Source organism: Gigantopelta aegis, chromosome 4 (assembly GCF_016097555.1).
Source record: "Gigantopelta aegis isolate Gae_Host chromosome 4, Gae_host_genome, whole genome shotgun sequence".
Taxonomy (NCBI): Eukaryota; Metazoa; Mollusca; class Gastropoda; order Neomphalida; family Peltospiridae; genus Gigantopelta; species Gigantopelta aegis.
Genome location: NC_054702.1, coordinates 50,896,524 through 50,913,281, shown reverse-complemented (window position 1 = coordinate 50,913,281; position 16,758 = coordinate 50,896,524). Strand labels below are relative to the sequence as shown.

The window sequence follows — 16,758 nt, the reverse complement described above, 5'->3', positions numbered from 1 at the left end:
ATATTTTAATGCTTATTTTTACAATAAAAATATTCTATTATAAAACAACTGTTACAAGAACTGAATTAGAATAAGAATAACCCTACCGTTTCTTCAAATTGTCAAAACAGATGGGTGGTTTTACTGTGACTTCAAATCGTCAAAACAGATGGGTGGTTTTACTGTGACTGCAAATCGTCAAAACAGATGGGTGGTTTTACTGTGACTTCAAATCGTCAAAACAGATGGGTGGTTTTACTGTGACTTCAAATCGTCAAAACAGATGGGTGGTTTTACTGTGACTTCAAATCGTCAAAACAGATGGGTGGTTTTACTGTGACTGCAAATCGTCAAAACAGATGGGTGGTTTTACTGTGACTTCAAATCGTCAAAACAGATGGGTGGTTTTACTGTGACTTCAAATCGTCAAAACAGATGGGTGGTTTTACTGTGACTGCAAATCTTGTTTTATTGCTGATACATTTGCATTGTCAATAAAACAACTTGGGACAGTAAAACTATTGATCTATTTAAGGATATCGGAAACACAATAGGGTTATTCACTAAATCTATTCCATTTTTTCTCCCCATATAATTTGGAAACCATAAATTTTATAACACAGAAAAACAAATCTTTCAGTTTTGTCATATCCACAATAGCTAACATAATCCAATGAGTTCTGGATAGTTAAATTTTAATACAAACAGTAAAATACATCGTGTTTGAATAAAACATTCTCGCCATATAAAAAACACACGAACTCTGCAAACTCAACAAACTGCTTAAAACAAAACAAAAAGGAAAAATAGTTTTTTAAAAATATAATGATAATTTACTGGAAAGAAAATTAACACAAATGATAGGTAGAGAAAACTAAAACAAAAAAGACAAAAGATCAAAGAATTTCAGCAAGAGACCCCTAGGCTTAAACGGTCACCTGAGTAAACTGTTGACCCCTACCTACCAGATTCCTGGAATGCACGCTACCCATTTTCCAAGAGTATACAATTTTAAAAAAGATTCCTGGCAGTGGGTTTCCTCTCTTATTAACTACATGCCCAATGCCAATGACTTTTACATATATGTAGACTACATTCAATTATGGCATTTTTTTAAGAAGAGATTTTATTTTTTAATTGGCTTAATTTTTCCCTTTTGGGTCCCAACACTCATTCCCCAAGGAGGGGGGGGGGGGGGGGGGCAGGTGATGTCAGAATGACCATATTCAGAAATTTACTTTACCACATGTCAAGGCTTGGCATTTATGGAAGCAGAAAACTTAAAAAGAATTGTCTTTGGTTGTTTCCCTTTTGGCCCCAAACCTCAGGCACCTGGGGGATTCACTTGTTTTTTTTCTTTTCTCCATAGGTCAAGGCTTCCCACTATATTTAGTTGGAAATGATTTAGTAGATATGAAGAAATTAGTTTAATGCATTTGTTTATATACCCGTAGTAAACTTCACTCTCACCCCCGGGACAAACGGAGAACCCAACATTACAGACGTTAACAAATTAGACAAACCATGAAGACTATTCGGTAATAGCATTTTTGGAAGTAGAAAAAAAAAATCCCCTTTTTTGGGCCTCTGGGTAGGGGGGTCCGAATGACCTAATTAACAAATATGTTTCTCCATGTGCCAACGAAGTTTACCCAAATATTTAGTTGGAACTGGTTAAGTAGTTTTGGAGAAGAAGTCAAAAATGTAAAAAAAATGTACACACAATGAACGACAAGGGACAAAAACTGATCACAATAGGTCACTAGACTTTAGCTCAGGTGACCTAAACATGATAAGCTACAAGCTTCAAGCCACAATCTCACCTTCCCATCATTATAACATAGTTTACTGATGCAAACACAGACACATAGCTTCAACAAACTCATCAACTGCAGGTATGCAACTTACAAGTCCAGTTGCCATTTTGTGATACAAAGTAGATTGAAATAGTTGAAAGCTATTCCCCCTTCTGAAGTCGATATGACAAAAACTGCATTTGCATGTCACCTAGATTATACATAACACTGAATCATCACAGAAAAGTAATGTCTCACAGTAAGGAAACAGAACTGGATAATCTATTGTAGACTGTTATAATAAATAACAATAATATAATGAGACTGGGGTTTTAAAGACGTGCATACTGCTTGATTTGAAGTAGTCTCTACGTGTAAAGGAAAGAGTAACAGTAGGCCTGGAAGTTATACATAAAGACACCAACTATATGCGAAATGTTATTTTATAAATAAACGCTTCATTATAATTGATTATTTTGATAAAAAAAAGAAAGATTAAGTCTGCTGTTATTTGACAAGCTAAATGTTGGTTTTGTTTTCAAATGCAATGCTACATGTATATTTTTGCACATGTACATCTGTGAAAAGCTCTCCCCTCCACCATTAGCTGTTATACATGTGCATGTAGCAATTTAACATTTAGAACATTTTTGTATTAATTTTTTATAAAATAGTTTTACACACAGTTAAATACATAATTATATGGTTTAAATGCACTTCATTATTAAACAAAAGCAGTCAAAATGCTTACAAACACTATGAACTCAAAAAATAAGAGAAAAGTAAATAATATTGAAACAATAGAAATAATAATTAACTTACATCTTGTGACCTTACAACTGTGTTCTGGCATATCTTTACAATATTGAAATAGTTGAAAGCTATTCCCCCTTCTGAAGTCGATATGACAAAAACTGCATTTGCATGTCACCTAGATTATACATAACACTGAATTATCACAGAAAAGTAATGTCTCACAGTAAGGAAACAGAACTGGGTAATCTATTGTAGACTGTTATAATAAATAACAATAATATAATGAGACTGGGATTTTAAAGACGTGCATACTGCTTGATTTGAAGTAGTCTCTACGTGTAAAGGAAAGAGTAACAGTAGGCCTGGAAGTTACACAAGATTCAGTATTTCTTGTTAACTAAGCAATCAAACAGCCACACATTGAAAACAGTCAGGATTGTGAAATAAACAGAAAGTCAAAGACATTTAAGAGTGAAATGCATTTTACTTCTTTTTTTTAAAATCCAAATACTGGGAGTTCCCACATGAAATGAAGCCCATGGGCTTAAAAACGGGATATTTTATGGGCTTAAATTAAAATAATATTTTTAACAGGAATCTTTACTTTAAATTTTACTTTAAAAAACCCACCCCAAAAACCACCAAAACCCCTTCAAATTAAAAGAAATTATATAATATTTACGTAATTAAATAACTTGATAAAATGAAAATTGTTATATTATGGCACTTGCTTTGCTAAGAATCCTTAGCTATTTTAAGCAGAAATTACACATAAAGTAAATGTCATTACATGTATCCATTAAAATAACCAAACGTAAAGTTATACTGACAGGCGCTGGTTGCACTCTTTTTCCCTTTCCTCAAATATAAAACTGAGTTGGCTAGATTGCACGTATGCACGGACCAATTAAAAGTTGAATTAATAACTGCCCCCTCCTCTGATATTGTAACATGTTTTACATGTCATTAAGGTTGTCACTGAACGATAATTATTATGTACTCCATTAATATCCTACCTTGCACCTTTTGTCTTTATTATTGTATAAAAAAAAAAAATTCAACTTTACTTTTTAGTTATAATTAGTTGTAATAGAGATGTGCAAAGCATACACAAACACATTTGTAAGGAAAATAACAGATAAAAAAAAGAAAAGGAGAAACACAACCAAACAAATGTTCAGAACCACTAAGAATATAGTTTTATTTAGTATTTTAACTGCAGATTATCATTCAAATCTATTTACTTATGTATTTATTTTGAAATATAAATAGTTATCAAATGTTAAAATGTTCTGTGACAAAATGCTAAGAAAACAGGATTGATATAAAATGTCATACATAAAGACACCAACTATATGCGAAATGTTATTTTATAAATAAACGCTTCATTATAATTGATTATTTTGATAAAAAAAAAAGATTACGTCTGCTGTTATTTGACAAGCTAAATGTTGGTTTTGTTTTCAAATGCAATGCTACATGTATATTTTTGCTCATGTACATCTGTGAAAAGCTCTCCCCTCCACCATTAGCTGTTATACATGTGCATGTAGCAATTTAACATTTAGAACATTTTTGTATTAATTTTTTATAAAATAGTTTTACACACAGTTAAATACATAATTATATGGTTTAAATGCACTTCATTATTAAACAAAAGCAGTCAAAATGCTTACAAACACTATGAACTCAGGGAAATAAGAGAAAAGTAAATAATATTGAAACAATAGAAATAAATAATTAACTTACATCTTGTGACCTTACAACTGTGTTCTGGCATATCTTTACAATATTAAGAGATTCACGTTAAAAAATAATTTACAGTGAAAAAAAAACCCCACACCCCCACCCAAACAAAAAAATAAAATAAAAATATATATTTACATGTATATATATTTGTAAATACACATGACTGCAAGATCCAAGAGGAAACACAATGCAAGATATAAAGACAAAATTAAAAAGCTTTAATTTGTAACATAAATCCAAAGCATACTTGCACATTTTCACACATCCATTTAATATCATGACTCTTTCGAATCTGAGGTAATTCAAAAATTCAAATCATCTTCGATTTGTTGTGATAGAAGTATCTGTAGTAGTCAGGCACCTGTATTGTGTTTTAACATGTTTTAATTTACTTATTCCGCAGTTGAAATGCCAGTTGTGGATAGGATTGGGGCACTCAGTGAAACTATTGAGAGAGGAGTTGTTGTAATAATTCAAGCAGGTCGTAATACGACATGTATCCTATGTGAGTTGCGATATATGTACCACTATACCTAACTTTTCATATGGTCAGTTGAATAATGAAACACATATTTATGTTTTTAGTACCTTTCATAAAGCAACACTTATTTTGTCCATGATTCTATACTATTGCAGTTTACAAATATAGATGCATTAAAAGGACATTCCTGAGTTTGCTGCATTGTAAGATGTTTCCGACTAATAAAATATTTCTACGATTAAACTTCCATATTAAATATATTTTCTTGTTTAGAATATCAGTGTCTGTATATACAATGTGTTTCTGGTCGTCTTAATATTTGTAAGAAGCCCAAACTGCATTTTGTCTTCAAATAATTTCGTATGTACGAAAAAACTATATTTTAGGAAATATAAATATAAATTTAACCTAGTACAAATATTAGAACGATCAGAAACACGTTTAATATATAGCCACTAATATTTTATGAAGAAAAATATATTTGATAGGTAATTACAATCGTTAAAAAGTCTCTGTTAGTCGATAACATCTTAAAAAGTGCAGCAAACTCAGGAATGTCCCTTTAAATGCTAAAGGAATAATATTAAGGATTTTTTGTTATTTCTGAAAACTGTGAAGCCAAGTTTGCGGAATATTTTTTTCGGTGCATATACAGATGAACGTAAAAGATATAACAGACAATCCTGATAATTAAATTTGAAACATACTTACTAATAATAACACTAAAAGTTTATACATATTTTATTTTCAATAATTGTTTTGGTTCTTAACAATAACACTTAACAAGACAAAGTACCCATATAAAGTGACATCATCAGATACGATGTTCTAAACATAATTTTTACATTCATCAAGAAATGAACAAACTCACGTTGCTACGGCAGGACTAATGGAATGACATTAAATGTAATGGAAATATGATTTCATTCCTCAGGCACATTGGTATATTTGACATTTTGGATTATCTTTTCTGATCCAAACTTATTAAAACGTACTGATAGCATATATATCACGATACAGCGTCTCCAAATCAATTCATCCTATTGTGGGTCTCGTATATTACTATACAATGTTGATTTGTTGTACTATTACAGTTCTACACTGCTCATCAGGTCTACCCCGAACTACTACTCACTCTTGTACACTAAACATGGTAAACTGAAACATTTATTCCCATCTTTAAAGGAAGGACAATTAAGGCATTTGGCCTGGTACATGTATGCATATTCAACAATATATAATGCACATTATTACTTAATATCAACAAGTATAATCGTACAGTTAATTAATAAAACGGTTAAATGTGACGGCTATTATATATAACGGGTGCAGCCATTTTGTACCATCTCAGTGAGTACGCGAGCTGGTGGTTACGTAATACTTAACGCGTAACGTCAGGAATGAGCCTTAGAACTAGAGAAACACAATCTACCTGGTTTTTGCGGGATGATAAATAGTCATACATTGTAATGTTCTGTAATAATACACATCCCAGTAAGCCAGCAATAAGTATATCCAGCACTATATATATTATTTTTCAATACAAAATAAAATACCATTGTCAAAGTGGCTACACAACAAGTCGAAATAATTAACAATGTTTTGTCCATGCATTAACCTACGTACTGAAATGATACACAGAGTGTTTTCTTAGTTAACTGGTCTATGCTGTTAGTTGCATCTACCTATGATTCCTGATTGGCAGGTGTGTATTTGATTGGTAACCAGACGAGCCAATTAATTGACGCTGTCTAGACACAAAAATACATACCGGTATTGTGGAATATTACCTGTCGCCCCTAAAATGGTAATGGACATGGTTTATTACTGTAAATAGTTCTGTAAAACTATTGATTAAGTAGACTTTTCCATCTTAAAAAACAGAACTGACCAATTACATAGTCCCAAAGAAAAGAAAAAATTATCACTTGGGTATCGTGGGTTGTCGTTTTTGCTCCAACGTAGCATATCAATAGGCCTAATAGTGTACATTTTCCCTTTGGATTATTTAACAGAGAAAAATACTATAACCCCATTTTGTTCCGTTAATGCAACTTGAAATATATTTAGTTAAATAGTTTATTACGTCATTTATGCTGTTTTACAAGTCAGGTTGATCAAAGAGAAGCGCCTTGTCGAAATTTACTGCTTTTGTTTACACTGTACATACAGGAGATGGTCAGGAGCTGACGTCACTTCGCCCCAAGCTATCCCACCGGACGTCACAAAAAAGAAACAAAATGGCTGCCCTCAGTTAGCAGGAATAATTAAGTTTTTTTATTAACGCTAAAATTACGCGTTTTTCATTTGCTAAAGTGTCAGTATGTGTTGGTGGTCCGGGTATGCATCTTTCCAACACAAGGCTCTTGTTTGAGTTGACCCTACCTTTAAAGTTATAGTTAACATGGGTTTAACACCTTAAACATCCTGAAATTCACTTATTAGTTATCAACTGATGTTATCTAAATCGCTCCATAACTTTCACTGTTTACTAAAATGATTCTATGTATAATAGAAGAACTACACATCGCATTCTCGGAAGGAATCTAACTGGCACCTAGAATAAAAATGGATAGTATTACTCTCTACAAAACATTTTTAAATTCAAAAAAGTTATAATAGTGGGTTTAATGTGGATAATTTTGTGTTTAAGTGTGGAAAAAAAACCTACAAAAATATGTTACTTAATGTTTGGAATTTACCTCAAATTTGGCTCTGTAAGTAAAATACTTTGGAACAGTCCTCTGAAAAAAAGAAAACCATGCATTATTAGCTAGATTTTTACCTGACAAAACAAGCTACCATTAATTAACAGAACATTTAATACTAAACTGCATGATAAAAAAAAAAGTAACTAAGTCTTAACACAATATGAAATAATACATCATTTGACATTATCAAATAGGCTATTAATTTGTCCCTAGTCCATCAGTCAACTACTTATAGGAATCTACTTGTCCATCATATTTTCAATTGTCCATAAATGGAATGGAATATTAAAGTCAAAGATCCATTGCTGCTAATGGCAAAATGTAGCGGGTTTCCTTTGAAGACTAGATGTCAGAATTACCAAATGTTTTAATTTTCAACCACTAATGATTAATTAATCAATATACTCTAGTGATATTGTTAAAAAAATTCATCTTTACTTTTTGCAACGAGTGTAAATATATATTGACGTCCAAAAGAAAGTATAGAAAAAAAAAGTATTTCAATTCCTTTATAATTTGGATTATGGAAATGAAATGGTGGTAAAAAATGTTGCCCAAGTACAACCAAATGTATCCAATTACCTCAAGCCGGTGAAAGTGTCAATTTTCATAAAAAACGTGCTTATTGCTTTAACGACATCTGCACCCATATAACGAAATGCACGTGCTAAACTGGTATAAAAATCTCTTGAAACTGCACGTTAGTAACACAGTACCCAAAAGCACACAAGAAATACTCGTTTGTCAGCAGCACAGAGAGAGAGAGAACCATTGGTGTGGCCCAGCTGGGAGCCACGCTTGACCAAATTGCAAGAACATTCGCTTGTACCTGTGCTACCATAACCAAGTTGATGGAACATTTTCGGCAGACAGGGCCGACAACCGACAGGGTTAGGAGTGGAAGACCGGGTGTGACCACGCCCATTCAAGACCGTTACTTGCGCATTCTCCATCTCCGAAATCGTTTCCTCCCCGTGACTACATCGGCATCAACGGCATTAGGACATCGTGTAAGTTGACAGACAGTGTCAAGACGACTACGAGAACATGGTATTCGAGCACGTTGACCGTACCGTGGAGTTACATTAACGCATCAACATCGACATTACAGACTGATATGGGCCAGGAGGCATCACCATTGGCAAGTGCGAGACTGGCGAAACATTGACAGACAAATCAGAAAACAACCAGTACCACCAGCCAACCATCAGGACATGGAGAGAGCTTTAATTGACGAATGGCAACGGATTCCCGCTAACATCATCCGGCGCTTGACGTCATCAATGTGGCGACGTGTTGTGGCATGCATTGATGCACAAGGTGGACATACTCGCTAATAATCCAATGTTTAGTGACTTTGCAGACACTTAACATACTGTTGTTGAAAAGCTGTTCTGATAGTGGCTTTGTGAATCATCTCATTTTGACCCCATGTGTCTTTGTAGCACAGTTTCTTGAACATTGTATGCTTTTATTGAATAAAATTTTGTTCACAACATGCCAAAACACCACTCTCATGAATATATATCTTTTGAACATGCAACATGTTTTGGTTTTTGTTCAGTAGTCTCTCCGAGTCTTGGTACAGTTTCTTTTGGATGTCAGTATAGTAGAAGATAAGTACAGCACACTTACCTTGTAAAGAACAACAAATGTCACTCTTCGGATTCCTCTGTCATACATTCGAGAGGCCTGGAAAGATAAATACATTTATCAAACAGATGTTATTGCTTTTTACAACATCTGTATGGACAAGAACTGAAAACAAAGCATCAGTTGAAGAAACTAAATAATATACAGGAGACAGACCTAAACAGAAACTCCAATTACAATTTAGAAAAATAATTATGACAAAATGAACAACAAACCTATTAACACATTCACACTCATAGTCCATGCTTATATACCGGCCTCGGTGGCGTCGTGGCAGGCCATCGGTCTACAGACTGGTAGGTACTGGGTTCGGATCCCAGTCGAGGCATGGGATTTTCAATCCAGATACCGACTCCAAACCCTGAGTGAGTGCTCCGCAAGGCTCAATGGGTAGGTGTAAACCACTTGCACCGACCAGTGATCCATAACTGGTTCAACAAAGGCCATGGTTTGTGCTATCCTGCCTGTGGGAAGAGCAAATAAAAGATCCCTTGCTGCCAATCGGAAGAGTAGCCCATGTAGTGGCGACAGCGGGTTTCCTCTCAAAATCTGTGTGGTCCTTAACCATATGTCTGACGCCATATAACCGTAAATAAAATGTGTTGAGTGCGTCGTTAAATAAAACACTTCTTGCTTTCCATGCTTATAGAACTTAAGATTCAAAACTTTAATTATGTCATACAAATGCAATTTGGGTGGATGGACAGACATACGGACGGACAGATAGACAGATGCTGGACACCGGATAAATCAGTATTAGAATGTCATAGCGAAGCTAATAAACAGAAAGATATTTACCCTTTCTTTGCAGAATTCTTGAAATGTTTCTGCCAACACATCATCTTCAATGAACGTATCATACTTGAGGGCAATATTGATGATATGGATTGGGTCATCAACATCAGACAAGCTCTGCAAAGAATTAAAAATGCATTAAACAGTAATGTAACTCGGGAACACTGTCAGGTGATGAAGGCAAATTAAGACACCAGAGAAAGGAGCGGGAGAGAGAGACAAATAGAAACAGAGAGACAGCGAGAGTGAGAAAAGAGAGAGAGAGAGAGAGAGAGAGAGAGAGAGAGAGAGAGAGAGAGAGAGAGAGAGAGAGAGAGAGAGAGAGAGAGAGAGAGAGAGAGAGAGAGAGACAGAGAGAGAGAGAGGGGGGAGGCAGAAAGTAAGAGAGGAGACAGACATACAGACAGACAGACAAAAAAAGACAAATTGCCAGCAGAGAAGCTTGTACCTTCAGTGATGTACACTCTTCGTCCACTAAACTTTCGTCGTCTGATAGCAGAGGACTTTGTGGAGGTGTGTCCAGCGAGAATCGTTCAACCAGGTCATCAAAATTACTGCCAAAGCAAACAATGAGTATCTTTTATGACAGACAGAAATGTATTAATTTACAATCATCAAACAATGAGTATCTTTTATGACAGACAGAAATGTATTAATTTACAATCATCTACAAATTATAAAGTCAAATATATACATGTAATATAATAATATATATCGTAGATGAGAATGCCCCATCCCAAAAAATCCTGAAAATTACAGAGGCTTATTTAGAACATTGTTTAAATGACATACTGTTTAGCAGGTTATAAATAATAATGTAAGGCAGTCAAGGGTACAGGGGGAATGCTCCCCCGGAAAATTATAAAAATATAATGGCCTGAAAGCCGATTTCCTGGCATCTGAGTAAAAATATTAATCCTTTTCTAATTATTAGTTTAGATCATGTTTAAGGGTTTTTAGTTGATTTTAGTTTGGTGGTTTCACAATATTTTTATCCATCTTAAATTTTATAATACAGTTTATATTTTTACAGTAGTTGACACACATTAGTTATCAAGAAACATCTTGGCCACCTCTATCTCTCACATCTACAGCTTGCATTTTGAACCAAATATCGAATTATGTTATTAATCATTTGTTAAAAATGTGTACCAAAAAAAAAAAAAAAAAAATGTTTTCTACCATTCTTTTTTGATGTCAAGTCTTCGGCTGTAGGCTATGGCTAAATGTTACATTTAAAACAAAAAAAATCATTCGTTAATTTTCGGCTGAGAGAGAGAGAGACACAGAGACACAGAAAGAGACAGAGACACAGAGAGAGAGAGAGAGAGAGAGAGAGAGAGAGAGAGAGAGAGAGAGAGAGAGAGAGAGAGAGAGAGAGAGAGAGAGAGAGAGAGAAACTAGTTATTAACTAGTTACTATTTTATAAGTATAAAATATGAAAGAGAAAAGGTTTTTTTTCCAGTTATTTCAACTACATTATACAATGACCTAGATGTCAAATGAACGATCTATGCATTATGATGTTATGTACTTTACGTCAAAAGTCATAATCTGCTAGTATATGTTTTTGACTTTGCTTTTATTCCTCAGCATGTGAAATGTTGTAAAACAAATCAGTACATGTAGATTAATCAACAATACTGACATCGCTCTGCAAAATATGTCCTCTAAAATCAAGGCAAAATACAAAATGTTTATGTCTTTAGAAATATGGCATTCTCATACAAAATATTCCTTAAGGCAACAAAGACAATTTTGGCATAGCACAATGTACATTACTAATGTGCTATTTCTATATCAAGTAAAAAAAAAAGAAGTTTGTTTTTGTTTTAACACCACCACTAGAGCACATTGATTTATTTATCATCAGCTATTGGATGTCAAACATTTGGTAATTTTTACATATAGTTTTAGAGAAAACCTTTCATTAGTAGCAAGGGATCTTTTATATACACCATCCCAGACAGGATAGCACATACCACAGCCTTTGATATACACAGTTGTGGTGCACTGACTGGAACGAGAAATAGTCCATTGTGGGCCCAGCAACGGGGATCAATCCTAGACCGACCTGCATCAAGCAGGTGCTTAACCACTGAGCTATTCTAAACATTGTACCACCCCCGCTGTGCCTAACACTAATATTGTTCTAAGTATTTTGAATGGGGAAGTAAATGAAGAAGGACATCCTAGAATGTTTTTGAATCATGGACTATTAAGTTGATATTTGTGACACACATCTAGAGAATGACTCGGCGGAATGCTATCTGCTGTACACTTTATACATCATGCCTTAGTGATAAAGCACTGGTTGGAATTGGAAAACCAAAAGTTGAGTCAACAATAGTTTTATTACTTTAAAGCCAAAGAGCGTGATTCAGGTTCAAACCCATGTCTCTTTCACATAATTTGCAGCTGTTTAACTTACGCCTGACAGACTTGAAATGAGGAAAAGGCAGCCATTACACCCATTCGCTGGCAGAGTGGCGATTCCTCAAACTGATCTGCCCGAGCAAAATCTTCATCCACGATGGACAAATTACGCAGGCCATGGTCAAACCGTGTCACCATTAATCTGAATTATAAATAAAAAACAAAAACAATGACCTAAAATATTTACCATGTTATACTTTAATAACCTTACTTTGGTAATATTTTCTTAAACAAAACACAATTACTCAGTAGTGAAAAAAAAAGTACCAGTAATGACTGCACAAATCTGCATCTTTAATTTGATCCCATTGTGCAAAAGGATCTCACTGACTTTTAAGTAATTTTTATGCAGCTATAATAAGTGCAACAAATAATGTTCGCAACTTCATACTAATACATACTTTTCGATCAAGTTAAAGCTTACAGTTAGAATAGATACTGTGTATGTAAAAGTCAGTTCCATTTAATATACAATGAGCAAGATATATTTTTATGTATAAATTACCTGTTTGGATGTGATCGTGGCAAGAGGAAACGGAACTCTACAACACAGAGGTTACTCTCAGAGACAAAATGCTGCAGGCAGTGCAACTCGTAGGCAATGTATGCTCGACGCACATACACCTGCAACAACAAAGTGTACAAATGGGTAAGATCTAATTCAGCATTTGAAAGAAGCACAATATCTTTACAAGATAATACCACTGTTAAGTGGATTGACTTAAACCAAACAAATCTCAATCTTCAAAATTACAAAAAAAATTAATTATCATAATTCAAAGTAATGTTATGTTACAGTCAATTCTTAAATTATAGCGAGGTTTTGTAACCATTCCACTACTGTTACAAATACAAATAGCTGATCATAAGGGGCCGAATTTACAAAGCCTATTTATGTGTTACAAGCATCCTTCATAATTGTATTATAATTTATAATGCTTAAATACATGCACTTAAAAAAAAAAAAAACAAGCTTCTCATAGATCCAGGCTAATAGCTAGTTTTGCTGATCAGCACATTCAGTGACTTTCACATCGCAGCATTCTCAGAAGTGATATTTATTTATTTATTTATTATTATATATATTAGCCACAAAATTTACTATGTGTGGCAGGCCTTTCAGTTGTAAAAGTTGGTAAGCAAACTGCTGTGACATCACCAACTACACTCAAAGTGGTGACTTACCTCTTTACTCAACAGTTAATGGCATGTTTGCAAAACCTCTCTATTCTATTTTATTGTTACATCTTTATTACATTGTAAATATTTTATAATTTTAGTACTTGTTAATAAACATAAAACTATATTTACAAAAGAAAAGCACTATGCAAATTCCATCTTAAAATTCAATGACTTTTCAATGGATGTAAGAACCCTGATGAATGGCCAAGGTTCCAAGGTTAATGTATGAGTATATATAATATATTAATTTCAAACCTCTAATGCAGCAGTCTTCACTAAGGAATTGGGATGGTAAAAGAACTCCTGTAGCACATCATATATAGCTGTCTCAGAATTGATCAGTTTCTGAAATAAAAAAAATTTAATAATGATAATACATGTAGTAACAATTATAATCACTAAATATTTTATCCTGATTTACCATGTCATCAAATCATTTGATACTTTCAAGTATAAAACTGTTTAATATACCTATTGCTGTCAATGGGTCATTTGTTTATAAGCCAACAAGAACTGTATACCTGAGCATTGCTGTCATCTACATTCGTGATGGCATTTACATTACCAATGAAGCTTTAGAAATGTTATTTACTCAATATTGAATTAAAATATTATTTTAGATTTGTTATAGAATAAATAGAAGTCCTTATTAAAAATAACGTAATGAATCCTCTATATATATATATTGTTTGAGTAAATGTAGCTTAGAGGTTGAACAAACTACACATTACTATTAAAGCTTGATCATAACTGAAAAGAGATTTTGATTGTAAATCTATTTAGTAACTTTCGCTTCGTTTCATTTTTCACTCATCGTTTTAAATGTTTTATTCAAGTTATGAGAAAGATCATACCTGCAAGTTTTCTGGACAGAAGTCATGCCCATACATGTCAATTGCCGACAAAAAAATGGATTCCATTTGATTGTGTCGCAGTTCATAAGGTGGTTGGTGAGCTGCTATCAACACCTGATATTATAAAATTGAATATGTATCATAAATATATTATTAACTTACAACAAAATCAACAATTAAAAATATATTATTTTAATTATTATTAGTCGGTGTTAAAATAAAAAAAGAATCAAAGGTCATGATAAATTAAATGCTAGATTTTCATTGAAATTTTGTAATAAATGCGTGGTCAAATGTTATTTTTTATTTTATAATTTCGGGAAATATTGGCCAATTTCTTTGAAAATAATTAAATTAAAGATGTATAATACAAAACATTCATCATAATTTTCATTATTATTATTTAAACAAAAAATTACCTGTCTTGCCCGCAAAGCAACTTTTGCATTATCCTTTTTGTTCAACAGTGTGAAATCATTGAGGACACTGGCCAATTCTTCCGTCACACCAGGCTCTTTTCCACACAGATGGTCCTACATATACAATCATTAACATTATATATTTTGCACTTTTAAATATAGCTCTCTAATTTATATGTGAAAATATGGCTTGAGTTCACTCAACATAATAAACTTCAATTTTCAGCAACCAAACAGTTGTCAAGCACATTGAATAAACAGGCCCGTAGCCAGCATTTCGAGTGGGAGGATTCGACTAGGCATTTGCTGGGGCCTTTTACCCACTAAATAATCCGGTGAGGCTTATGCCCAACCTTCCTCCTTCACCTACTTAGGACTAAAATACATTTTGGTCATATAATTATTTAATGTTCTTTTTTCATTGTGGAACGCCCGATACAAAATAGCACCTAAATTAATTCAGATTAATTAATTAAATAATTTAGGAACATTAATTTTTAATTAAAATTTTTATTCCTTGGCTTGTGCTTTTCAAAGATAATTTATTAATATTAAAATCCCACTCCCCGATTAGAAGTAATATTCCAAAGTGCCCATTAGTATTCTATCCTGGGTCAGACCACTGAAGAACCTGAGTTTTGAATGGGGGCGTCCAGGGGCATGCTCCCAGGAAAATTTGAAATCTCTGAAAGCCTAAAACGCATTTTCCTGGCATCTGGAACTTACAAATGGATATTTTAAAACAATGATTTTCGACTATTTTGTACATTGTATTTTTGTTATTACAGTTATTTATTTATTTTGTTTTTAAAATAATGAAATTCCAGCACACAACAGGAGTTACGGGTACATGCATAAGTGTACGAGATAGGGGGTGGTGGGGGCCGCTAGTGCTGGAGAAAAGCCTCAAATTTTGGGAAAATTATGGAGATATTTGGGCAAAATGCACTAACATGAGACCTTTTTACCATTTATTTCCATTCCACCTGAAAAATTAGTTGTCATCCATGTACAAATGTGCAGCTATTCCTTTGCAACCCTATATAGCTGTTTGGTAGTAATAGTAATATGAACAAATATTGTTATCCAGATTCAGGCATTTTCGTTTAATTCAGGAAGTAACCAGCCTGCCCCTCTACAAAAAATGGGATCCCGTTCGCCTATGCCTCAGAACTACATGTATGATCAGTTCCTTTAATAATGAACATATTTATGAAAAAACTAAACAGATTACTTTCTCAAAAATTGCACCATCATGAACCACTGCCAACATATGCATCCCCTATTAAGAGTACAGGTGTTGTAGTCCTTAAACATTTTCAGTAAAAGGTATTGCACAAGGTATTGCATCCCATGTCATTTTTGTTACCGATGCGTCATATCATCAAAACTGCATCCACATGTTGGCCATAAAATGTTTTGAAAGTACTAGGAAATAATCAACATTATAAAGCAACTTCTATGCCAAAATGACTGAAGAATATGGCATGATATATCTGGAAGCCAGTGTCGATTTGAATCTCTATATAAAGATCAAGGCCTGAACAGGATTCCTTTCTGTTGTTAACCTTTCATTTATAACTTTGGTTGATAAATCAATGTAAGATGAACTGCTGGCATTGTCATGCAATATTATCGAAGTCTACGAGGTCATCAATATAGCAGAAACTACAATGAAACAATTTGGCTTCATGTAGGTTTCTTTGTTTTGAGTTTGCCAGATTAGTTAGAAATTCTGAATTATGTACACTACAGCTTTGTTAAGTGGAATGCTAAATGACGTTGACAAGCAAATTACTGTTTTATGGGAGAGTTGCAAAAGTCAAGTATTAGTGCTATATTAAAAAAGAAAAGAAAAAAGTGGACCTCAGCTTTTGCCCCCCAACCCCCCACCCCTTAAATACGGGCCTGATAAAACAAACACATTTTCATAAATTTGACTCTGCA

At 33.7% G+C, this 16,758-nt stretch overlaps 1 protein-coding gene across 3 annotated transcripts in view; it reads right to left on the bottom strand.

Moving 5' to 3' along the window:
* The window catches only part of LOC121370690 (acetyl-CoA carboxylase-like), a 106,439-nt gene that overhangs the window by 26,534 nt on the left and 63,147 nt on the right, over window positions 1–16,758 (bottom strand). For 2 of the 3 annotated variants that reach the window (XM_041496096.1, XM_041496094.1), the window contains 9 exons: window positions 14,812–14,925; window positions 14,393–14,506; window positions 13,794–13,883; window positions 12,862–12,980; window positions 12,352–12,498; window positions 10,369–10,474; window positions 9,924–10,037; window positions 9,108–9,164; window positions 7,464–7,505 (listed from right to left, as the gene is read on the bottom strand). In XM_041496096.1, coding sequence (XP_041352030.1) covers window positions 7,464–7,505; window positions 9,108–9,164; window positions 9,924–10,037; window positions 10,369–10,474; window positions 12,352–12,498; window positions 12,862–12,980; window positions 13,794–13,883; window positions 14,393–14,506; window positions 14,812–14,925 — 903 coding nt within the window. Of the gene's footprint in view, window positions 1–4,280; window positions 4,314–7,463; window positions 7,506–9,107; window positions 9,165–9,923; window positions 10,038–10,368; window positions 10,475–12,351; window positions 12,499–12,861; window positions 12,981–13,793; window positions 13,884–14,392; window positions 14,507–14,811; window positions 14,926–16,758 lie in introns of all 3 variants that reach the window. The other variant, XM_041496093.1, reaches the window with a different exon arrangement.